Source organism: Neomonachus schauinslandi, chromosome 11 (assembly GCF_002201575.2).
Source record: "Neomonachus schauinslandi chromosome 11, ASM220157v2, whole genome shotgun sequence".
In the NCBI taxonomy this organism is placed as follows: Eukaryota; Metazoa; Chordata; class Mammalia; order Carnivora; family Phocidae; genus Neomonachus; species Neomonachus schauinslandi.
Window position 1 is genome coordinate 73,257,693 of NC_058413.1, and position 26,225 is coordinate 73,283,917.

A 26,225-nucleotide genomic window follows, 5' to 3' on the forward strand; every position below is an offset into this window, starting at 1 on the left:
GAGCCTCACTCTGGGGAGCACCTGGATGGCTCAGTCAATTAAGCTCTGACTCTTGGTTTCAGCTCAGCTCATGATCTCAGGGTTGTGAGACTGAGCCCAGAGTCGGGCTCTGCACTCATTGTGGAGTCAGCTTGAGATTTTCTCCCTCTGCCCTTCCCCCTGCTCTCTCTCTCTAAAATAAAGTAAATAAGCGCACTCTTTAAAGAGCCTCATTCTGTAGGGGCTTGTGAAGTGAATTTCTTGCTCTTGCCCATACCTGTGAAGGTGCTAACATGATTTGAATGGCTCAGTCATCACACTGTTCTTACAGTGACCCTTTCCATGTGTTCACACAGTTACCAGGGTCATAACTATTTTTTATTGTCTGAGAAGAAGAAAAAGTATTCTAAACTCCAGCGGACTCCTGAAGGATAAAAGATAATAATGTGAACAGTAAGCTTATAAAGTTAAAAAAAAGAAAATATACATAATATCCTTGTACACTTAAGGCAGGGTCAACTTTCTTTTAAAAGACCCCAAAAGTACAAGCCATGTAGATTTGACTACATCAAGATTAAGGATTTGGGTTAGATAAAGGACTTCCTAGTTAAAATTAACAAGTGATAGATTGGGAGTAGATATTTGCAATGTTAAAAAAAAAAAAAGAATAAAATTTCTTCCAAATCACAAAGAAAAAACATGAGAAACCCAATTCTTAAAATGGCAACAGATGTACACAGACAATTCACCTAATGGAAAGTTCTGTAGCTATCACGCATAGGGAGAGGTGCTTGCCCACACCAGTGAGCACAGAAGACGAAAGGCGAAAAGCAAGCCTTTTGCAAGCTCACACACGTAAGATGGGCAAAACCCAGGAGTTGGATGATGCCAAATTTGGAGGGGGGATGGGGGATGGGGGATGGAGAGCCAAGGGAAGTCTGGGCCCCGCCCCCGGTCACGTGCTCCCCGGAGGGCGCGGGATCCCGGCGGGCGGTGCGCGCCCCTCCACCCACGCGTGGACCGCCGCTGTGTCTCCCGCCGCGGAGCCCGAGACGGGCCGCGTCCGCCACCTGGCGTCCCAGCCTCGCCCGCCGGATGCGGAGAGGAAAATACCCTCCTTGAGGCCTCGCTGCCTTGGAAGCCCCCCTGCGCTCGTCGGGAACATGAGTGGTCGCGCCCGCGTGAGGGCCAGAGGCATGGCCCGCAGCCCCAGCGCCGCGGCGGGAGCCGGGCGCACCCCGGCGCCGCCCTTGCCCTCGCCCTCGCCCTCGGTGTGTAGGACGCGTGGCCCACAGGGCCTCGCTCTCTCCCCGTCCGTGGCCTTCACGCACACCGCCTTCCTCTGCTTTTACCTCTCCCTCTCTGCTGGGAAGTAGTGGGGTATCTTCCCGCTCGGCTTCGGGTCTTTCCAGGGTTTCTCACCTTTTTCCCTTCTGGGAGGGTTTATCCGAGTAAGAGGCCGGTGAAGAGTACTGAAGATCAGAGGCAAGTGCGTCGTTCCCTTCTGCTTTGTGAGTGTTTAATTACTTGACTCGGTTTTAAGTCTCCTGGAAAGAGCTGTTGTACCATTGTAGGGCATATGCTCTGATACGATTTATCTCACTAATTCATACACTCGCATAAGTAATCTCAAACACAGATGTGGTTTAGATTCACCCGCTGTTTCTTGACCAGCCACGGTGGGTAGGACTCCTGGCTAGACCTAGACAAGATTAGATTAAATTGGCCTGCAAATCAGCAACTTTTGAGTGATGTTACTCCTCCCTATCAGGATTGGAGCAGTCTCTTAGACCAAAAGTTCTCAAGTGAGTAGGCGGTGGTCATTGTGTCTTTATTTTCATGTCATTGTTTTCTCTTGACTTCATGCATTTTTTAGCAGGCCAGCATATACTTCTTGAGCAAAGAGAAATAGTTACTGTGAAAAGAGGAAATATTAAGGGTTCGCTTGGTCTGTTTCATGAACTAATTTGGGACCCATTTATTCAGGAGAGTCATCACCTGAGCTGGTGGCCCAAGTCCTCTGGGCTCAATTTATTTTCTTGCTACAAACGTGTTTACATTGGAGACCCCATGTCTGGAGGCAGCAGAAGCATGAGGTCTGTGTTCATCTCTACCGCCTTCCCTCTGATGTGCCCCGTGGGCATGAGAATCATAGCTCTACCTCTTTACACCTCCAGGAGTAACAGCTATATCTGGCTCACAGTCAAAATTAAAGTTTGATAAATGGGGAAAACTATAGCTGCTCTTTATCCTTTTTTTCTAGAATGGGCAGTCTCTTCCCATCATCTCGTAAGCATTTTACCTCTTATCATTAGCTCATGGTAGTCTGATGACTTAGGACATGATACAGTTCTTATTTTGTGATAACCTTTTGATTTACGACTTAAATGTAACCAAGCTTACCCCTCCCCCCATTTTAGCCTGCATCTGTTGATATTGGCAACAATGAAGCATCCTCTACCAGTGGCTTCGTGGGAACAAGCAGGATGTCTGAGAAATGTAAGTGCAGCTCTGTCTGTTCATTCCGTTCCATTCCATCCGAATGGAACAGGAGTGACTGCTAAGCTTTATAGCAGCAGGGTCATTTCTCGAGTATCCCATTTACCTCTTCTTGGAGGATCCCCTGTGTGTGTTAGGTTTCTTTGGGATTCCCAAACACAGTCTGCCACTGAATTTGCTGATACTGCTTGGCAGTTGGGCATCCACAGGAACCAGGAATCCAGTCTTCTGATTTTGTCTGTTCACTGAATAATTCTGAAAGATGTTCAGAAATTCTTTATGACATAGAAGTGTCAGTGCCCCACCCTGCAGGGGTGGTAGAAACCTGGCACCGCAGCTGCCATGCTCTCTTCTTTTTTCCCTACCATCTGATGGTAGCTCTGTTCACTGCAAATCCAGATTTGGACTCAGGATACGTGTCCACATGCTACCGCAAGTAGCCACTATCGCAGTGTGGTCGGCCTTCCCCGTACCCTGGTTTGCTAGGGCTGCCATGACAAAGTACCATAGACTGGGTGGCTTAAACAATAGAATTCTGGTGTTTCATAATTCTGAAGGCTGGAAGTCCAAGATCAAGGTGTCCACAGAGTTGGTTTCTTCTGAGGCCTCTCTCCAGGGCTTATAGATGGCTGTCTTCTCCCTGTGTCATAACATGGTCTTCCCTCTGTATTTGTCTGTGACTTCATCTCTTCTTATAAGGACACAAGTCCAATTGGATTAGGGCTCATGCAAATGACCTCATTTTAGCTTAATTACCTTATTAAAGACCCCATCTCCAAATAGTCACATTCTGAGATATGAGGGGTTAGATCTTCAACATATGAATTTGGGGGACACATAATTCACCCGGTAACCACTGCTGAAACCTGTTAGCCATCTCCCTTGCTCTGACTATGAAGTTAAGTGATGTAAGCTCTAAGCACTTAGGTTCTCCCAGACTCTGTGGATCATCAGTCCTTCCACCGTCATCTGCTGGGCTCTCTTATTGTCCACCGGGATTTTTCTAACTCTCCTCAAGCACCCGCTGTGATCTGAGCTCACAGAAGTGCATGTGGTCTCTCAGAACACCTGCTCTGAGAGGCCATGCGTCAGGTCCACCACCACTGCCGTCACCCACAGTCTAGTCCGGCTTCTCTTGGGACTTGCATTCCATGTCTGCTGCACATTCTTGTGACTAGCAAGGGCTGGAGATGGAATTTTTATTTATTTTTAAAAATTATAGTAAAATATACATAATACAAAATTTACCATATTAACCATTTTCTTTTTTTTTTTTAAGATTTTTTATTTATTTATTTGACAGAGAGATAGACAGAAGAGCACAAGCAGAGGGAATGGCAGAGGGAGAGGGAGAAGCAGGCTCTGCACTGAGCAGGGAGCCCGATGCGGAACTTGATCCCAGAACCCTGGGTTCATGACCTGAGCCGAAGGCAGGCGCTTAATGACTGAGCCACCCAGGCGCCCCATATTAACCATTTTCAATTGTATAGTCTGTTGGTATTAAGGACATTCACATTGTTGTGCAACTATCACCACCATCATCTCTAGGACTTTTTTTTTTTTTTAAAGATTTTATTTATTTGAGAGCGAGAATGAGAGACAGCATGAGAGGGAGGAGGGTCAGAGGGAGAAGCAGACTCCCCGCCGAGCAGGGAGCCCGATGCGGGACTCGATCCTGGGACTCCAGGATCATGACCTGAGCCGAAGGCAGTCGCTTAACCAACTGAGCCACCCAGGCACCCTCTAGGACTTTTTTTATCTTACAGAACTGAAGCCCTGTACTCATTAAACAATAACTCATCCCTCTAACCCCTGGCAGCTACCATCTTTTTTTTTTTTTTAAGATTTTATTTATTTGAGAGGGAGCCAGTGAGAGAGAGCACAAGCAGGGGGAGTGGCAAAGGGAGAGAGAGAGGCAGACTTCCTCCTGAGCAGGGAGCCCAACATGCTTGATCTCAGGACCCTGGGATCACGACCTGAGCCGAAGGCAGACGCTTAACCGACTGAACCACCCAGGTGCCACCTGGCAACTACCATCTTATGGTAGATTGCTTTTTTAGAAACCACCCAACATCTTTTGAAACCAAAAGCAGTGAGTGATATAGATAGTCTAGTAAGAATAATTTTTAAACATTTTTAAATCTTGTGATTTTCCTGGGAGACTCAGACTCCACTGAAAGGGTCTGAGCAGCAGTTTGGAGCAAGTGATGGTGTATTTTGAGGGAGTTGCAGTGGTTGTATCAAAGGACAGAGGTTGAGTCAGAGTGTTAGAGATTGGTCATACTATTACTTCATAGTAATATTACTACTACGCTTGCTTTGTAGTAATATTCTGTACTTTTCCTATTTTCACATTATCTTCAAAGTGCCAAAGTTGTATCCAGAAAACCAACATCTCTGTACTTGTTTAAACAGAAACAGATTTTACTTTCATATTTGCCAGAACCTAACAGTAAGTAATATGCCCCAAGGTGAAATGCTGGCTTTCATTTTCACAGGAATTATCTAGCACAAAAACTAGTATCAGTGTTCTGGGCAGTTCTCTTCTCGTGGTTGAGAGAGGTAAGAGATTCAGCCCCAATCTGTAAAGAAGTTGGTGTGGACAATCTTTGTCTGCGAGTCTTCAGGGTGTTATGCAAGAGCTGAAGGGGGGAGAGCTACCCTCCATACATGAATGTGGAGCAGGGCATAGGGGATAGGGCTTTTTCTCCTTAACCAAGAGGAGAATCAGACTATACATAAATATTACGAGGTAGAATTAACTTATGGTTTGTTATTTCTAACAAAATGTACCATGCTTCCTTTACAATTTTCAATTTTTAGGTTGAAGACTTCTGTATAGTCATGATTGTTTTCAGCAGTATGGGCCAGTTTTAATTAAAGACACAAAAATCTGAGTTTTGGTTAGAGATGCAGTTTTGATAGAGTAGTTGTAAACAGTATCACTAGAATGAAACATGAGATGTTATGGCATTCTCTTCACATTTTAGGTGAAGATGTTATTATACCTTCTGGTGATGCTGGATGTACTTTCATTGAAAGAGGTGGGAAAATCAGACGGGACTTCGCAGATCTGAGTGTCTGTACCAGAGAGAAATTGGCCCACGTGAGAGATTGCAAAAGAGGTACGTACGTAGCCTTTGTGTTACTTTTTTAATGTTACCAAATCTTGCTTAAGGAATTTTAATTTCTAGATCTAAAATAAACAAGTTTATATATTGACTTAAAAGACGTTTATTGAATATCTGTTGTGTTCAAGGCATTATTTAGACACTAGTTGTTTTAGCCTTAATTCTCTCCTTTATTTGTAGAAGTAAGAATATTTCCCCCAAACATGACACTTGTTGAAAAGATTTTCTCCTTACACTTGGGGTAGGGGTTGAAAGAGATGCTCTCTTTCTTTTCCAACACTTTTCCTATATGGGAAATAATAACATCTCTGGACTTCAGCTATAAAAAAAAAAGGTATAGTCTATTTTTGGAATTTTGAACCCAGTTTCCAAGGTCACCCCTGAAATTGCACCCAGAATTATGGGCATGTGCATTTTCAGGAAGTTAGGTCTGTTGTTTTCATTAGATTCTTGAAAGGCTTTGTGACACCCTCCTAAGAGTTGAGAAAGACTCCCTGATGCAGATCAATTTTCTTCAAACTTTTTGCAACCATGCAAAAAATAAGGAATAGATACATTGTTATCTACCATACACACACTAACACACAAAATTGAAACAAAGTTTTATGAAACAGTGCTTGCACTCACTGTGTGCAAGGCACTCAGGTCCATTCTGTTGCATTCTAGTCATTGTATAAAATGTGTTGGGTCATCTCATATATTTTCCTAACTTCAGCACTAATGGGTCATGATTACAGTGTGCAAACACTGGTGTAGGTGATTTCCAAGGGTCTTGCCAGCTCTGACATTCTGGGCTGACTGCTCTTTGTCCATGAATATGAATAGCTAAAATATGTTGCCTTTTCCCAGGATACAGGAGAGTAAAAGAAAGCTTTTCTTTAATTAAAATATCACAAGAATTCCTTGCTCCTAACAGATGTCTACCATACATAGAAACTGAGGAAATATTAACACACACGATGCTCTTTTTCTTTCTCACCACCTTGGGGGCTCATGTTTATACCTCCTTCATGAAAGGAAGCAAAATAGTGCCCATTTAATAGAAGTCTTTCCTGTAAGACAAACACTGGATGATTCCCTGCAAGAAGAAGTCAGAAGTACCTCCTTTGTGCCCTCCTAGATTCTATCCTGGAGGGAGCTTACGCCATCTTGAGCACTGAACTGCTATATCGAGGCCACCTCTGAATTTGTCTGGTAGACTTTGAAGAGGTGAATAAAAAATTCTGTAGGGGATGGAATTTTTGGAAGCACACATAGCCTCCCTGTGTCTGCAGCAAACAAGCCCAGAGGCCTTGTCTGTTTTCATGCATGAAAGATAAGTGTAATATCTTTCTCTCTCCCTGTTCTCCCCTCAGTTTCTGAGGGCATTCCATTTTCCCTGACTGAACTATTTCAGAATTTTCAGAAGTATGGTTCACTTTTGATTATCTGGATTTCCAAGGGGCTAGGGGTTGTGCTCATGGTAAGAGCTGGACAGTGTCTTTATAATCTAAGAGCAGCATTTGAAAATATTACTTGAGCCATTTTTTTAATTGCACAGACTCAGAGCTGGAAGGCAGGCTTTGGTAGTTGAATTCTGAGGCTTCTCTTCTCTCAAGGACAAGAATGTCAGTGTCTTCTCTTATGTTCCTATGAGGCCTGCTTTACACATGATCACATGACCCCTTTTTAATTCCTAAATGTGTGTGTGTAGGATTCCATAAGGTTATCAGGCTATAGGTCATTAGAGCCTGTCTTGTGTCGCTGAACGAGAATCCTTGCTTTACAGCAACAACTATGCATAGGCAAATAAAAACTTCAAGGGGCGCCTGGGTGGCTCAGTTGGTTGGGCGACTGCCTTCGGCTCGGGTCATGATCCTGGAGTCCCGGGATCGAGTCCCGCATCAGGCTCCCTGCTCAGCAGGGAGTCTGCTTCTCCCTCTGATCCTCCTCCCTCTCGTGCTCTCTGTCTCTCATTCTCTCTCTCGCAAATAAATAAAATCTTAAAAAAAAAAAAAAAAAAAACTTCAAATGATGTGATTAATATTAACATGGTGTGATTTTATTTTGGTTAAAAAATGTTTTTTTTATTTGTCTTCTCAGGTTCCAGTGGAGTACCTGTGAAACTGGTCACAAATCTCTTTAGTTTAGACTTGCCCCAGGACTGGCAGCTCTACCAGTATCATGTGGCATATGTCCCAGATATAGAATCTAGAAGGCTGAGAATTGCTTTGCTTTATAGTCATAAGGAACTTTCCAACAAAGCAAAAGCATTTGATGGCGTCATCCTTTTTCTCTCACAAAAACTGGAAGAAAAGGTACAGTATGGTTAATTTTTATACCTGCACACACATGTATATACTTACACTCATTCGTGTATAGTTAAGAGGTTAGCTGATTGTCGTAACAGTTGGAATGAGTGTCTCACTCCTTTACTCTTTCCTGTTCCCATGCCTGAGAGCAGAAAGACTTCCTAATTAAGACCTCATCAGTAATTGATTTCTTAATTAGGGAGCTGATGATGTGGCATCTTAAAAATAAGAGCTGTAATACAAACACTGCTTTTTCAACTGCTACTTTTTTTTTTTTAAGGCAAAGTGTCCTTGAAATAGGCATCTTTTTTAAACTTTTCCCAAAATAGGCAAGACTTTAAGAAACACCATTTAGTGTATGGCTTCAGAGCCTTAAATTTGCTCTCCTTTTCTTTTGCTCCTGCACAGTTGTACCTGTGTGTCCAAATAACTTTAGATCAGTCTCTGATTCAAAAACTGTCATTCCTTTCATCACATGAAATATGAGTTATTGATATCAATCCTAAGGATATTTTTTAATGGTGTGATCACTGAGTATGGCAGTTGCATGATTCATATGCCTTTATCCATGTTTTTATACCCTCAAATTTTCAATCCTAAAATAAAGATACTGTTATTGATGTTTTTATCATATGCTTTGTTCTAAGGCAGTATTAAATTACTACAAGGAAAAAAGAACCAGTTTCTTTATAAAAAATTAAAATAGAGCATTGAATTAAAACTTTATGCTTCTATCCCTGAGAAAGCTTAATCCTCTAGTTCAATATTTTGGACAGGATGGTACCAAGGCATAAATTTAAATTTCTAGACTCCACATAAATCCCTGTGAATTTCCTTAAGAAATGCATTTCTGAGCACCCTTGGGGCCTTTATCTTTTTATGAGAGCCTGAGATTTATAGGAGCCGCTTGAGTGATTATTTTCTCTGGATATGGAATTTAAAAATTATACCATAAGCTTAAATTTAGGGGCTTGGAAAATCTGGATCTGTAAATTTAGAAACATTTTAATTCATCATAAGTCCTTATTGATCCTTCAGTATTGTGTCTAATGACCAGTCATCGACAGCATGCTAATATTGTACCTCTCATATTTAAATGCTATATGTCAGGTGTATTGTTATCATTAAAGATCATCTTGTGCTTGCAGATACATCTGCAGTAACAGTAAATGAAATATGTTAATATTATACACCCCCTTGAGTGGTCCAGCTTACTTCAATTGTACCTAACCAAAATGGAGAAATTTTACTCTACAGATGCTCAGAATAAGCGTATTACTTGTTTCTCATTCAAAATGAACATGTAGTATGACCTTAGGGATGGAATCTAATGAAGAGGCAGGTGAGTAAAGAGCAAAGAGAATTGTAAAAACCCGGTCAGATAATGGGGCGCCTGGGTGGCTCAGTCGGTTAAGCTTCTGCGTTCGGCTCAGGTCGTGATCCCAGGTCCTGGGATCGAGCCCCGCATCGGGCTCCCTGCTCAGCAGAGAACTTGCTTCTTCTCTGCATGTTCTCTCTCTCTCTCATAAATAAAAAAATAAATCTTTAAAAACAAACAAAACAAAATGTAGTGAGACAAATCAGGCCTGTTGACTTTATTTCCCAGATGCAGGTGATACTAGGTTTCTACAAGAGTATTGTCTTATACCTTGTGGACATATGTCCTTCCTACCCAGTGATGGTGAGATAGAAATAGTAAAAAGAAATAGTGTCCCAACAAACATGTTACTATGCTCATCTTTTTATTCTGGTCTTAGTATCGACTTAGGCTTAATCCTGCACTCCCGTCCATCCTCTACACACTTTGTAGGATCCTTATTGTTATTGAGAAAGCCCCTCCACTAATGCATTGATCGCAGCCCCCCAAAGTGCAGTTCTAGAAGTCCTATTCTGCTGCTTCCTGGCCTTCCACTGTCTTGTAGACCCCGTCTGTGTATCTGTAGCCACCACGTGGCTTGCCCTCACTGGTCACATCTAGCTGCCACTCGTACGCATTCATTCTGCACTTACAAAGAGCCTGCGGTTGACTGCGAGGGTGCTGACATCATGGAAGAAACAAGGCTTTTGTCAAAACATTTCAATTCAGTACTAAAGTTATTTATGACTAAATACAGTGCAAAGTTATTTACCAATGAATACAGCACAAGATTACATTTCTTGAGTACCCTACTCTACCAGGCTCTTTATAGGTGTGATCTCACTTAATTCTCTCATCACCCCTGGAGCCTTAGAGGTTAAGTATCTTGTCCAAGGTCGTCATACAGAGCTTGACGAAAGGAAAGATCCTGCCCAGCAGAATACTTCAGTGGGAGCTGATACAGGCTCCTTGGGTAGGATTTGGGTCAATGAAGGGGATGATGGGGAGAGGAGGGATTCCTAGACAAGAGGACGGGAAGGAGCAAAGGCACAATGATAGAAGGCAAGGGGCGTATCTTAGAAAATTCTGATCGTTCAGGTTTAGCCAGGAAGGAATGGAAGTTGCGGCTCTGAATTTCTCACAATTTGAGTAAGAAATCACTTTGTGGAAGGACACGTTTCTCTCTGTTTCCATGCAATGAGCCATTCCTGCCCTACATTTTTGGTTCAAACTGAAAGTGATTACAATTACACTTTAACTACAGAAAGTAGGGATGAAATACATAAATACTTGCTAATGAACTGGCCTCTTCTGATTCCTTACCCTTCTGAAAAATCCTTGGTCATTGATTTTTATTGTCTGATTTGATCACTCTTGATTATTCCAAAAGCCTGTACCAAGTCCTGTCTGGTCTAACAAGCTTCAAATTTCATTGGGCAGCTGGTATAGAAACCTATTCATGCATTCATTCTATTTTTAGAACATTGTTCCAGATTATAAGAAACCGACGAATTTCTCTAGACCATTCAAAAATTAATAAAACAGATTTCCTATCTGTTTTAATGTCTACTGATTTCTCCCCACTTTCCCCACATTTACTTGCCCTCTTGCAAATCCCCTCTCCTTACCTTCTTTCCTCTCTTCTTCTCTGCTTTTCTGTTTTTTTAGGAGGATTTATTTGACAGAAAAGAGAGTGTGCCCCCTGTGCGAGTGGGGGGAGGGGCAGAGGGAGAGGGAGAGAGATTCCTCAAGCAGACTCCCCGCTGAGGATGGAGTCCTTCTCGGGGCTCCATCCCAGGACCTGAGTCAAAATCAAGAGTTAGACGCTTAACCAGCTGAGCTACCCAGGCACCCCTCTGCTTTTCTCTTTATGAATAAACTTTTGAGAGGCTGTCCTCTGGAATCCACTGATAGGCTTCTGGGTGTCCATGAACCCCCTGAAAATGGGTAAATCATTGTGGTATATATGTATGTGAAGTTTTCTTGGGATAATGCCTATAACTTTTTATCAGACTCTCAAAGTAATTTGTGACCTGCCCCCCCCACCTTAGCTAAATAAGGTCAAGAAACACTTTATCTTTGGATCAAGTCTCTGTTTCCTAAATCTGATTTTGATTCTCCATTAAGAAGTTAGAGAAGAGAGGGGCTCCTGGGTGGCTCAGTAGATTAGATGTCTGCCTTGGGCTCAGGTCATGATCCCAGAGTTCTGGGATCGAGCCTCGGGGAGCCTGCTTCTCTCTGCCTCTGCCGCTCCCCCTGCTTGCACTCTATCTCTCGCTCACCTTTATCTCTCAAATAAATAAATAAAATCCTAAAAAAAAAAAAAAAGGAAAGAAAGAAGTTAGGAGAGAGATGTATTACTTTTCTAGGATTAGCAAGATAGGAAGACCCTCCAAGTGTAATGTGATTAGATTATTACATACTAACACCTGCAGTTTTGTTTTGTTAATGCATATTAAATTGTGATGGCTGTATCATCTCTAACTCTTCACACTCGAGGATAAATCTAGAGTGCACATTAAGTACCTCTTTTCCCAGGTCACAGAACTGTCAAGTGAAACTTCGAGAGGCAAGACTGTAAAGATGACTATCACTCTGACAAGGGAGCTGCCAGCAAGTTCCCCCGTGTGCATCCAGGTCTTCAATATCATCTTCAGAAAGTGAGGAACCTCACACGTCTCTTTCGTTGAGGCTAGCGATGCCGTTCAGTACAGGGCCTGCGTATGACAAGCCTCGGCCATCTTGTGGGCCATGTGCCCGCAGCAGTGTTGTCTGCAGGGCAGTTTCCCCGTGCTTTCCCGTAGTTGTGCGGTGATGTGCCCCGCAGTCCCTCACAGCCTCTCACCGGCTTCTGCCTCGTCATCCAGTGCTCTCTGAGTTAGTTGGGACAAAGAACTCAAGGGTTGTGCTGTCTCAGTGGTAGCAGGGGTGGGGGGAGTGGGGCGGGGCTGCCTTTTCTTTCTCTTCTTTTTCTGTACCCTCTCCCACCCTCCACCCAGACTGAAAAATCAGGTATGTCTGGGTTGGTCAGCTGAAAGATTTGTTGTTCTTCTAGCCTCACCAGCTGCTCTTTGCTCTTGCCCCCCACCCTCAGCCCCCTGCCACATGAACCCCTGGGGCAGAAGGAAGGTTGTGACTACACTGTCCAGTGTCCTTCAGACTGATGTGGGGATCACTCGCCTCAGGATTATCTCGGGGGTTGTTGGGTGGAACTCCATAAAATGCAGATTTCCTAGCCCCTCACTGGACCTAGTAAAGAGAATTTCAAGAGTGGGGCCTGAAATCCACATTTTTAGCACGCTTCCCTGATGACCAGTGGGAACACAGAGGCTTGTAAACCAGTATTTTCCACACTACTAGTGTGGACCAGCAAGATGATAATAAACTTTCGACACCAGCCCTTTCCTCAATAACGGCCTCTGCACAGGAGGAGGACAGGGGGTTTGGGTTTTGCTCGGTAGGACACATAAAAGGAATCCACCCCCACCCCCAGATATGTTATTTCTTAATTCTAGTCAGAAGTCTTGCTAAGTAGCTTTAGATCATATTCAATATCATCAGATGGAGGCTGAGGCTCAATGACATTTGGTAGCCAAAATCATGCGGTTGTTATCTGTGTTTCCTGACTTGAAATACTTGCACTTCCCTCATGCAGTGGGCAGCCTCAGATCAGTGACGTGTCCAGTTCCAGAGGTGGCCAGGATTAGTTGCTGAAGAGGCAGCCATGCTATGTAGCCTCATTAGAAAAAGCCTCCCCATCTCAAAATAGGGAAGAGGCCAGAAGAACCTTCAACCATGGCTTGCCTCACCCCATCCACGCTAACCAGAACGTGACAACCACAGTCATATTGTGACCACGTATTTATCATTGCAGTTAAGTGCAAACAGACAAAAATAATTTCAGTTGTATCGTTCTCGAATAGAAAGAAGTCATAATTCTTATGTATACATTCATGTGTATATTTAGCATCTAAACCTTCCAGTGCTAAAAGAATGAGAGTTCTATAGTTTCAACATATTTTTATCAGATGTTCAGCATGGGGACAAACTTAGAATTACACTGTTATTACCTGATGTTGACCAAAGATTTTTAAAAAAAATGTATACTTGCAGGATCTTAAAAAAGTTGGCTATGTACCAAATTGGACGGAACTTCTATAAACCTTCTGAACCAGTGGAAATTCCCCAGCACAAGTACGTTTATTTATATTTTCTGTTACTCTGAAATTGTTATAATGTGAAGAACATAATTTACAATGCAATCTTATACTATTATGCCTCCTATGAGAGCCTCTGTGTTATGAAAAGTAATGGATTTTTTTAATTTTCGAGTTTTTTATAGAATGGAGAACGTCAGTGTGAAGCTAGCTGCCTGTTTTCTTCTATTAGTGTGCTAGGTCATTATCATAAATCCTAGAAGGAATTCAGAAACTGCGTTTTCTGTGTGTGACAAGTAATAATGAAAGCAGAATAAGCAGGATGATGTTATACCACATAGTTGAAACTCTGTTTTCTGGCTGACAGGAAATTAGCACAGCCAAAGATGGTTGATGTTGGGTAAGCAGAGGCCAGACAAACAAGTCAGCTAAACGAAACTGGAATTTCCACTCTAAATGGGAAGTAGATGCTTCAGGGAAAGCCATCAGCTGTGTCTAGGATGGGTTGTTAGCTCTCCAAAATATGTGGTCAAGCTAAAGACAGGAGAGGCAATTGGTAACCCAAAGACAGATATGTAAACAAAGGAAGGAGTGCATAAAAGATAGAAAATGAGGGGGCAGGCTGTTTAGCCTTCTGCCAGGTAGGGGAAAAATGGTAGGGTTTCCATATGGTAAGTGAGTGTGTCACAGTGGTCTGTATAAAGCATCCTGTTCATCTTCGTCCCTCATCCCCTGACCTAGATGAGAAGTTCTTGTGAGCTGGACTGGACGCCAGTGCATATGCTTGTCCTAAAGGCTGGCTCAGTAGCATCGTGAATGAAGTCCACAAAATGAACTGAAAGTTTTTCTTATGCACGGCTTCAGTCCATGATAGCCCTAAATGTGAAAAGGGGCTGTAGCCTCTGCTACAGTTTCCCTTGTGTGTTTGTACATGATACCATTTAGATTATTTCTTACTCTCGTGAAGTCTCTACACTGTCTACACCATTGAGTCTGTGTGCTTTTCTGAACCTAGAGGTTTTCATGCTGGGATAGTTCACTGTATAAACATATCAATCTTACAGCTGTGATTCTCCACCAAGGGCAGTTTTGCCCCCCTAGGGCACATTTGACAGTGTCTGTAAGTATTTCTGGTGGTCACAGCTTGGAGGCTGCCACTAGCATCTGGGGGTAGAGGCCAGGGGTGCTGCCAGACGTCCTACAAGGCGCAGCATAGCTCCTGACAGAGAACGACCTGGAGTGCACGTTAAGTACCTACAAAATGTCAGTAATGCCAGGGTGGACACATGCTGCTCTGTGGGAATGTGTTTATCGTAAATGCATGTGTAAAGGTACTCCAGCTAGAAATAAGTGAAGTTTTAATCAGCAAGTGGAAGAAATCAGACTAAAGGAAAATTGTTTCATAAAATCTAGAAAATTAGAATGTAAAATCAGCATGTAAAAATAATGATTGTTTTATGATATGACATTTAAAATATGTATTTTTAAATATTTGCTTATTTGAAGGTTGTCCCTTTGGCCTGGGTTTGCAATTTCTGTGTCACAGTTTGAAAGCAGGCTCCTATTTACTGCTGATGTGAGTTATAAAATACTCCGGAATGAGACTGTTCTAGAATTCATGACTGGTATCTGCCAGGAAACTGGTATGTCCTGCTTTACTCAGACGTGTGAAAAACAGCTGCTTGGGCTCATTGTCCTAACAAGGTAAAAGCGTGCATTTTTAAAAACTTTTCCCTAGGGAATGCATTCTTTATGCTCTTTGGGAACAGGAATAGCAAAGGGGCGTTGTCCTGAGCACAGATCTGATCTGTTTACTCACCTGTTTAGACCTGGCCGTTCTCTGTTGACTAGAGTTCAGACTTCCAGGAGTGGCCTTCTGGGACCCTCCACCATCTGACACGGTCCTGCATTATCTCTTGCTGCACCCCTCCCCCACCCCCAGTAGTTTGCACTTTGCTGCTTCAGTGCTTCTGTCTGGATTTTCCACCCCGAATTCTGACTTTTAAATTTCTGTTTGACAAAATCCAGCTCAAACCTTACTGCTTTTCTGGAGCCTTCACCTGTCCACTCAGTTGGAAGTACTCAGTTCCCTCCCCTGTGCTGTTCCGATAGCACGTTGCTCACAGCCACCTCTTTATAGCCATTTTATTTTGTTTTATTACATCACAGGAGAGAACATTAGGTCCACAGCTCCTCTTATCTGTAGAGTATGAGATCTTTAAGGCTGAGACCTTTCCAGTCCCTAGACTTGTCTATATATAATTTGCCCACAGTGCACATTGAACTGAATTAAACACAAATTAGGTTACTTCCTGAGTACCAGAAAGCTCACCATGTACTGCTGCTAGTCCACAGATAGTTCTTTTAGAGGACATGCTAGCCTCCTCCTAATCTGGTTTGGAATTTCCACTTAAAGTTGTTTTTCTGGGTTATACAGCAGGGAGGTGGGACTGGTTGAATTCCGTACTATCCTGGATGAGAAGGCCACCCTCTTATCCTCCTGTCCTGATTGTCATGAATTAGCATATCACACTAATCCAAAGTAACTTTGCAAAGTACCAAGAACCTAGGAGAAACCTGACAAGGAGGTTTCTGTCCCGAGGCTGGGGCAGCGTGTGAGAATATTGCAGGCCACACAGTGCCGTAGGGGAAATAGAGCTTAGAATGATTTTATCCAGCCTACTTTGCAGTTTCACTAAGGGTCAGCCCCAGATGGTAGATTAAGTGGGATACTCAGATTGCATGGTTGATCAGCCTTCTTTGGGTGCTTTTCTTTCTTTCTTTCTTTTTTAAGATTTATTTATTCATTTGAGAGAGGAAGACCCGGGGTGGGACAGGGGGACAGGGAGAGGGACATGGAGAGAGAGAATCCCCAAGCGGACTCTCCACTGAGCGCAGAGCCTGATGTGGGGCTCGATCCCAGGACCCTGAGATCATGACCTGAGCCACGATCAAGAGTTGAACGGTTAACCGACTGAACCACCCAGGCGCCCCTTGTTTGGGTGCTTTTTATCAGAACAACTATCTGGGAGCTGAAAAACTCTGAATGACACCAGAAGCTGATGGGAAAGTTTTGAGCAATGCTTCAGCCTTTGAACATAGAAGAGTAATTTATAGTGAAGTTAGAGTGTGTCTCAGTGAGAAAGATTGTGGTCTAATGACTTTCTCACCAGTTTTGTTGGAATGTGGAGGTTTTCCTGTATACTGAAGAGTTAATGAATGCTCTTCTCAGATAAAAGCTGATCGTTAGAAAAATGACTATTTGTGTATTACTGTTGTAATTTCTGAAATTCTGGAGTCTAATACTTTGAATTATAACTGTAGTGAAATAGCCACTTTGTCTTGTATGATTTGGGAAAAACGTTTAAAGATTCCTTGCATTTCCCAGATACAATAACAAAACCTATCGCATCGATGACATTGACTGGTCGGTGAAGCCCACACACACCTTTCGGAAGCAGGACGGCACTGAGATCACCTACGTGGATTACTATAAACAGGTTAGACTTTTTTACTTTACTCTCATCTCTCTTCCTCTTTGCTTAGAGAAGTCTCCCCGTCCCTTTCCAAATCTAACAAGTCCCCCAAACTGTCAGTCTGAGTCTGTTTCTGACATCATTCTTCGACTTGTCCCTTCCCCTCCGCCCGCACCTTCCCTGGCTTGGCTCAGACCCTCATCCTGTCTCCTGTTGTCCTTCTTCCTGTAGTCTGAGGAATTTCCCTTCAAAGCATATCTGATTAATGTCACTGCCCTGCTTAAAATATTTCTGCGACTCTCTAGTGCTTTAGAAGCTGGATCTGAGCTCCCAGGCAGGGCCCCTTTATGATCTGGCCACTGCCTGCCTCCTGAGCCTCCTCACTTACCAGTTTGGTTTCTTTTGTATGCTCTGCTGTGCTTCCTGTTTCTGGTTCCTTCGGTCAGTTACTCCCCTGTGCATTCCCATTCATGCTTCTTCCCCCTCTTGGGCACCCCTGCACAGCCAGCCAATCACTGACCACCCTTCCATCCACAGCTCAGCTGTCAACTCTTAAGGGAGCCCCGTGGCGCTCTCCCCAGGGGCCCCTTCCTGCAGTTGGTGGCATCACATTATCACGGGCAGGATGTGGATGGTCTGATTTCCCTCCTGAACTTGGAGCTCTTTATTTCGGGATACTCAGGGCTAGCACAGCACCTTGCACATAGCAGGGACTCAAACATATGCCTCTGGGAGCTGGCTTCACGACTTGTCACCATTACCTCTGCCCCCACCTTCCATCCGCAGTTCCTTCCAGAGGCTCCTTCTCTTTAACGTACGGTCATATTTCAGTCTCCAAAATCTCAGAGATGTTTTCAAAAACAAGAACAAACACATAGCAAGAACTCTTCCTTTCTACACCTTCCAGAAAAGCTTTTTTTTTTTTTCCTCCTTAGCTGATTTCTTTGGAAGGTCATCTTCACTAGCTCCAAGCACCTCTTCTGTTCTTCCTCCCTGAAACCTCGGTAGTCTGGCATCTGGTCTGCTGCTATGGAAATAGCTCTCTGAAGGTCAAATTCAGCTACCGTTCTTATTCTGAGGGGCTTTTGGTGGCACTTGACACCAGTGACCCCTCCTACCTGGCTGGAGCGGCTCCCCTGGTGGCTCTCTGCCAGATTTTGTTCCAGTCTCAGCCTCCTGAGCTGTTTCGCCTTCCTTTTCCCCACGTGTTAAATGCTATTATTCACTATGGCTCCCTCATGTATGTCTGATCTTATCTCGAGACCTCTCAGAGTATTTTTGCCTTGCCCTCATTCCTAAATTATAGACTCATCTCCATTTTCAGACCACATTTGCATGAATGACCTGCAGGCATCTCAGATTAGCATCGTTCATAACGAATTCATTGTCTTTCCCACTCCCATTTCTCCTTGGGAATTCAGCTTCTTCCTTCCTTCCTCTTTTTTGTTCTCATTTGCCTCCTTTGCGCTTGGATTCTCCCTGGAACCCATCCCTCTCCCCAGCCCTCTATCACCACTGCAGGAATGCAAGACGCTCACGGATTCCCATCTGGGGGATTTTGGTCACCCCTTTTTGGTGTCCTTGCCCCAGCTCTGTCTGCACTGTGACCATCATCCTCACTGCCACCAGAGGAGTCCTCCTGAAATGCCTCCCAGAAGGGTGGTTAAGAGCATTAGCAATGAAATAAGGTAGTCCCGGCACTGGCCGTGTTACCTTGAGCAAAGCACCAAACTTGGAGTGTCCTCTATAAAAGGGAGCCATTGACCTGCCTTCATGGTGCGGGGCAAGCACCGAGTGAGGTAACCATGCCTACAGAGCTTTCAGCCGGGTACCTGCACACGGTGAGCACTGGATCCATGGAGGAGACCCGCCCCTCTTTTCCCAGCCTCCCCTTCTTCTCCTCCAGCATCACACCCTTTGATCCTGGCTCACCTTTTAGCCTCATCTCTCCCCGCCTTGCCACCAGGCACCCCATGCTGCTGTCCCCCCATCCACTCACTGTCGCTAAGCGTTTCTCAGCCTTTGCTCATGTTCGCTAGACATCTGCACCAACCCACACCGCACCTTTCCCCTTCAGCACCAGCTGATGCCCTAGCTTTGAAGTCAAATGTCACCTCATTTGTGAAGTCCTCTCTGACCATGCTTCCTGTCACATTCACAGAAGAGCTAGCCGTTCCCTGAGCACTTGTTCCACGCATCACACGTTGCTTCTAGAATGTCTTCCTTGTAGAACGGGGATGGCATTTGGCTAACCCGTGATGAATAGTGCCTACCAAAGCATCTTGTGCATAATGTGCTCCATAAGTGTTTGTTTATTAAACACCAAGTTTGTTGAACAATCGGTTTCTTTCTTGCCTGAGTAAATGTGTTCTTTGAACAGAGGTATTTTTAGGATCTGTGACATTCTGAAAAGGGAATCGTGTTAAAATCCCACTCACTTTCTTTGCAATGAGTTGTGGTTCACTGCATGTTTATTGTAATTAGGGAGAAAAAGAAATTGTGCCAATTCTAGAATGTCTTCCTCTCTGTCTCAGGGAAGGAACACTAAATTACTATGTAGTCAACTCTCACAGTGGACACCTTGATATTAGCCTTTATATTTCCCTATTTTATCTTGTGAAAAACATTTTCAAATGCTAAGAAAATTAGGGCAAGGGAGAGAGTAAAGTTCACTTTATGATACAGCTTAGGGTGCAGAATTTTTGGCCATGTCCCAGGTGAATACAATACCCTCTTTCTGGAACATGCCCCAGCTTTGCTACCGGGACTCTTTATACTCCCATATTTTCTTCAAGGTGCTCTTTTGGACTCTGCCTCCTTCATGAAGCCTTTCCTGATTTACCAGCCATAAATTGTTTCACTGCCACCACCATACCCCGCCCCCCCTTCCTCCCCAGGCGCCCAGTACTGAATGGTGTAACAAGCAGAGGTTCCCAAGTCTTATGGGATAAATTCTGGCTGTGCTAATTTCCAGTTATGGGACCTTGGGAAAGTTGTTTAATTTCTCGTGGGCTTCCTCATCTGTGGAGGGGATGATGATAGTATCTGACTCATAGGTGTAGTGTTAAGATTAAAAGAGGAAGAATACAAGTGCTTAGCATATCATTATTGGTGCTTCTCATCTCCCTTGCTTCATAGTGTAGTTATGTGTAAGGTAGGGGCTGTACCTCTCATCCTTGTGTCCACGGCAGCTCCTGGAACATAACAAGAGGTACACACGAGATGTGTACTGAATTAATGAAGTCATGTATAAAAACTCTCCTTCTATGAAGACTTCCCCAAGCTTTTCAGCTGGAGCATTAGTTGCAATCAGCCCTTCGAATTGCAATTTCCCGAACTGTTTTTTATTTTAATGACTAGAAGTCCTTATTGAATAGAGAAACTCCCACTTCTCGCTTCCTTAATTATAATTATTGATGTCAGCATCACATAGTGCCCAGACATTTGTAAATTATAATTCCAGTTGTTCTGTCATTAATGTTGAGTCAGTTATACTGGAAATGAGTGTTAATTGGAACCTTTGCTGTTGGAAAGGAAATGAACTTTTCAAGGTGAGAATGTGGAAATTCAAGGGGGGTGGGATAGGGATGAACAGTGGCGGAGGACTCATTATAAACCAGACACTGTGCTAGTGGTTTATGTCAGATGCCTCTGAGCTACTGTTCACCTCATTACATGCCTGAGGAAAGGTAAGAAGCTTCCCCAGTGTCACAGTCCAATGAAGTCGAAGAGCCAAGGATCAGATTGACATTTGTCAGACTTGAGAGCTGCTTCCCTAATAACATCATGCAGTTCTAGAAATCAGGGCAGTCATGCTTTTTTGGGAAATGGAGTTGACTCAATATAACTCTTGCCTCCAATTTTAGAAATTTTCAGAATGAAGACAGATGCCTGGAGCAGGTTGGTTATGCACGGAGCAGTCCGCCTCAGTCATCAATAGTGGGAATGCTGACGCCGACTCAGCTCCGGGGGGAGGGGGGGCCCTTTTACGGACAAAGCCGGCTGGAGGGGATTTGGACTCAGGAGGAAGCAAGGAAATAATCTTTTTTTTTTCTTTTTCCTTTTTAAAAAGTGTTGCATTATAAAAGCTAATGATTAAAATCATAAAACGGACCCTGAGAAATGAAAGATGAGTCCTGGGAAGGAAGTAGATATGAGTGGGTAACCATAGGGATTGGTAGGGATTTTTTTTTTTCTTTATTGAGAAGATTTGCTCATCTGTTCATTTTGGGATTAGCTTGTTCCTTATAAGCGAGGGTGCTCATTTTACAGTGTTTCCATATTAACTTTTCCCTCATTAATCTTGCATTCTGTAGCAATATGATATTACTTTATCCGACCTAAACCAGCCAGTGCTTGTGAGTCTGCTGAAAAGCAAGAGAAATGACAATACTGAGGCTCGGGTGGCCCACCTGATCCCCGAGCTCTGCTTTCTAACAGGTAACGTTTATGCTTTACACTCCAGCAGTCAGGCTCTTGATCCCAGGCTCGGCAGAACCTCCCCCAGCTTTCGGGGTGCCAGAGCATTCATTTAACCCATGCAGGTGGGCCTGTGAAGTGATGTGTTTGACAGAGAAAGTGGGAGGACAGAGAGCGCTTTGGGGATTGTTTGGCACAGGAAGAGTTATATGTTTTCCTTATCTCATGTATTCCATTTGTTACTTTGACATAAAATAGGCCCCCAGAGATGTTCCTAAAACCAAGCTTCTCTTTTTTTTTTATGTGCACTATTCACTTTTTTATTTATGTATTTGAAACCACTTAATTGAGGTAATGATTGACATGTCGAAAGCTGTACATATTTAGGGGAGCCCGGGTGCTCAGTCGGGGTTAAGTGTCTGACTCTTGATATTAGCTCAGGTCATGTTCTCAGGGTTGAGCCCCGTGTTGGGCTCCATACTGGGTGTGAAGCCTACTTAGTAAAGAAAAAATTATCTAATAAAAGCTGTATATTTTTAATGAATACAACTGGACGAGTTTGAGGTAGGTGTACACTTAGAAAAACATCATCATCATTAAGGTCATAGACCTATCCTTCACCTCCCAAAGTATCTTACTTCCCCAATTATTTGTTATTATTATTACTATTATTATTATTATTATTTTGACACACACTATTCTATTTAACTTCCATGTAATCTTCATGAAAATCCCTATGATTTAGGTATAATAATTATTATCTCCATTTTATAGTTGAGGGAGCCAAAGCTCCCAGCTTGCTCTTAGTCCTATGCCTTTTAATAGGCAGAATTTAGGATTTTTAAAAAAGATTTTATTTATTTATTTGAAAGAGAGAGTGAGTGAGAGAGAGAGAGAGAGAGACATGAAGGGGAGGAGGGGGAGAGGGAGAAGCAGACGCCCCGCTGAGCAGGGAACCTGATGTGGGGCTCGATCCCAGGAGTCTGGGATCATGACCTGAGCTGTAGGCAGACGGTAACTGACTGAGCTACCCAGGCACCTCAGAAGTTAGGATTAACTTTTACCTGTCCAACTTCACATCTTAATTTCTTTCTTACGGTACTTCTCATCCCAGAATAAGCGAGGGGATTCTAGGGAGTCGGTTGAGGTTGGAACCAGAAACCTTTCCAATGGTGTTACCTAATTAGAGTGAGCTAGAAGGGAGTAGCCAAAGAACCAGTTTGAGTTACTTTATTTGGGAGAGACTCTAGAGGTGCTAGTAATTTAATAAGAGATAAGTTCTCAAGGTTAAACTTTTCTAATTCAGGAGTAGTTTACAAATGGTAGCACCATGTGTGCTGTTACCTCAGGGCCTTTGCATTAGCTGTTCCCTGTGCCTGAATATTCTTTTTAAAAATTTATTAATTTATCTTTTGAATCCCAGTATAGTTAACATACAGTGTTATATTAGTTTCAGGTGTACAATGTAGTGATTCAGCGGTTCTGTGCATTGCTCAGTGCATATCATGATGAGTGTGCTCTTAATCCCCTTCACCTGTTTCATTCATCCCCCACCTCCCCTTTGGCAACCACCAGTTTGTTCCTTATATTTAGGAGTTTGTCCTTTTGTCTCTTCCTTTGCTTTTTTGTTTGTTTTGTTTTGTTTCTTAAATTCTACGTATACGTGAAATCATATGGTATTTGTTTTTCTCAGTCTGACTTAATTCACTTGGCATTATACTCTCTAGCTCCATCCATGTTACAGCTGGCAATATTTCATTCTTTTCTATGGCTGAATAGTATTCCATTGTGTATGTATGTGTATATATATATATGCATGTGTATATGTGTGTGTGTGTGTGTGTGTGTATCACAACTTCTTTATCTGTTCATCTATTGATGGATATTTGGGTTGCTTCCATATTTTGACTGTTGTAAATAATGCTGCAATAAACATAGGGGTGCGTATATCTTTTTGAATTAGTGTTTTCACTTTCTTTGGGTAAATACCTACTAGTGGAATTACTGGATCATATTAAACCAAGCTTCTCTCCAGCATTTTTGAGCTTCACTAGTATAGGAAGCAATAGGACTTTGATTTTTTTCAGGTACATTGTTTGTGTGGTGCCAAAATGATCCTTGTTTTCTTTTTGCATGAGTTCTAGAAGGTAATTCTCACTATACAGTAGAATCTGAGTAACTGTCTCAAGCACTTTTAATCATGTTCATTTGATTAATAGGGTGGGACTAAGCAAGGAGGACTTTTACATTTTGTTATCAGTGTGTATATATTTATTTCATAATTAGAAAAATTAGTAAGGATATAATTCTTGAAGGGAGGGATGCTCGTTCTTAATGGTATTCTGATATTCTGGATCTGCACAGTCCTATATGGTAGCCACTGGCCATATGCATTTATTGAGCCCTCAAAATGTGGGGAGGGCTGTGAGTGTAAAATACAAACTGGATTTCTAAGACTTAGTGTGAAAAAACAAGGAAAATAGCTCATTTTTTTAATATTGATTTTATGTTGAAATGATAGCATTTTAGATATATTAAGTAGTATATATTATTCAAATAACTTCATGTTTCTTTTTGACTTTTTTAAAAATCTATTTATTTTAGAGAGTGAGAGAGAGCGGGGGAGGGGCAGAGGGAGAGGGAGAGAATCTCAAGCAGACGCTGCACAGAGCTAGATGCGGGGCTCCATCTCACGACCCTGAGATCATGACCTGAGCTGAAATCAAGAGTCAGATGCTTAACTGACTGAGCCACCCAGGTGCCCCTCTTTTTGGTTTTTTTAAATGTGGTTGCCAGAAAATTTAGAATGACATGAGTGGCTTGCATTTTATTGGGACAGTGCTATCCATATGCTAGATCTGAGTCAGTTTAAGTGCAAAGCTTAAAATCTGCCTGAGCTGGGCTGGGTTATATTGCATGCTGTTCATTTTTCCCTTTGTTTTCATTTCCATTAATAGGGCTGACCTGCCAGGCAACCTCTGATTTCCAGCTGATGAAGGCCGTAGCTGAAGAAACGCGTCTCAGCCCTTTGGGAAGGCAGCAGCGCCTGGCCAGGCTTGCTGACGACATTCAGAGGTACTGGGCCACTTTGCTGGGGCCAGAGTGTATCCTGCCTAAGGCCTGGTTTATGGAGTTGGATGGTCTACAGAATGTTTCATTCCTTGATGGAATGCCTCTTTGCTGCTGACTCAGAGCAAGGCACTTTTGGATTGTGTAGTCCAGAGCCAGAGGTTCATCCCTGATGCCTCAGGATCACGGACTGCGGGGAGGTGGTTGGAGCCCATGCTGGCCTAAGTGCCATCTGGCTTCAACTAGATAACCCTCCTCTCCTCTGTTTTAATACATGGAGGTTTTGGATAAACATTTGAATGAAGAAAAGGGTTGTAGTTTAAAAAACAAAACACAACCACACCAGGCCCCCCTTATTCAGGGTCGAGAATGTTCAGATCTTAATATGGTGGCCGCAGCACACTGATCATTAGAAAAATTCTACTGTGTAGTCCTTAAACTTAGGAATACCTTGGCGCCCTTTGGTTTAACCCATCTACCCCCACACTGAATTCCTGTCCTCATTCTGACAGTTTGATGTCACCTGGAATGCTGATATTGAGCTGCTCCTGGTTCTCCCTTCTGACGTACTAAAACTTCACTGTCCAGTGCGATAGCCCCATGTAAACTATAGGACATATGAAATGTGGTTAGTATCTTGAAGTGTGGTTACCATCTTGAAATGGTCACATTTTGAATTTATTGGGTTAAAGAACATATATTTTCAAAATAATTTTACTTGACAATTTTTACTTTTTTAATGCAGCTATTAGAAAATTTAAAAATTACATATGTGGCTTGCTTTATATTTCTGCTGGACAACATTGTAGAATGGTCTTTTTTCTTTAAAGATAAAAAATTTGGAGGACACATTTGGAAACTTACATAAACAGAAAGATGCATGTGTATGTACACTCAGTAAATATTTGTCTCATGCATGAGTGAATCATAAGTGAATGGTGTATATTGTCTCAGATATTGTTAAATGCATATAATCATGTATAATCATGTTCTTTTTAGGAAAATGGCATAGTACTGTACATCATGTTTTGTAACTTGCTTTTTCTTGAACATTTCCATATGGTAAATGTGCATCTCTGTTATGCTCGTGGACTCATAGTTTTCCATTTTATGGCTACACTTTATGTCATTTATCCTGGACATCCCCCAGACTTAACAGGTAGTTCAGACATTTCCTGGTTCTCTCCCCCTTATTCCGGTCTGTGGATTACTCTTCCTGACGCCTCTCCTTGCCACCTTTCCGGAATCCCATTCACTTCAACCCAGTTTCTTGACCCGTGATCACTTCACCCGTCTCATCTTGAGCAGATAGTATCTGAAGCAAAATAATTAATTCAAAGTATTCGTGTGACCAGACCAGACATAGCATTACCAGATGGAAATAATGAGCTGTTGCAGAAAGTCCATGTAAAGAGGTTTGAGCTCCCCTACAGAGAGAGGGGAAGCTTTGTGTGGTAAAGCACGAGTCTCATCAATCTCTCTAGTGAGTGCCTGGCTCCCCATGTGCCAGCGACCGTAATGGAGGCCAGGAGGAAAAGTCGACATGCCTGCTTTCCTGAAGGAACTGACAGCTTACTAGAGATGACCATATATCATAATCCAATGAGATTACACATCAACTATGATCAAGGTTTACTAAGTTATAAACTTAGAGTACCATACAAATATAAAGCAGTGATTACTACTGACACTAATATTCTCCTCACGATCTTCCTCCTGCCCTGTCTTGGCTATGAACCTTCTGAAGTCCAAGTCCGTATGTTCCTGTCCTTTGTCATCTTCCATCCACTCCTAAGCCAACTAATTCAGATATTCCCAGAAGACATCTCCACATGCAGAGTCTCCAT

The 26,225-nt window shown here is 42.9% G+C and overlaps 1 protein-coding gene across 1 annotated transcript in view; it reads left to right on the forward strand.

Moving 5' to 3' along the window:
• Positions 1-1,142: 1,142 nt before the first annotated feature.
• PIWIL4 (piwi like RNA-mediated gene silencing 4) overlaps positions 1,143-26,225 on the forward strand; it is a 43,128-nt gene continuing 18,045 nt past the window's right edge. The window contains exons 1-10 of the mRNA XM_021679075.2: positions 1,143-1,250; positions 2,400-2,484; positions 5,475-5,603; positions 7,692-7,906; positions 11,796-11,917; positions 13,371-13,451; positions 14,921-15,118; positions 16,803-16,914; positions 21,207-21,330; positions 24,267-24,384. Coding sequence (XP_021534750.1) covers positions 1,143-1,250; positions 2,400-2,484; positions 5,475-5,603; positions 7,692-7,906; positions 11,796-11,917; positions 13,371-13,451; positions 14,921-15,118; positions 16,803-16,914; positions 21,207-21,330; positions 24,267-24,384 — 1,292 coding nt within the window. The remainder of the gene's footprint in view (positions 1,251-2,399; positions 2,485-5,474; positions 5,604-7,691; positions 7,907-11,795; positions 11,918-13,370; positions 13,452-14,920; positions 15,119-16,802; positions 16,915-21,206; positions 21,331-24,266; positions 24,385-26,225) is intronic.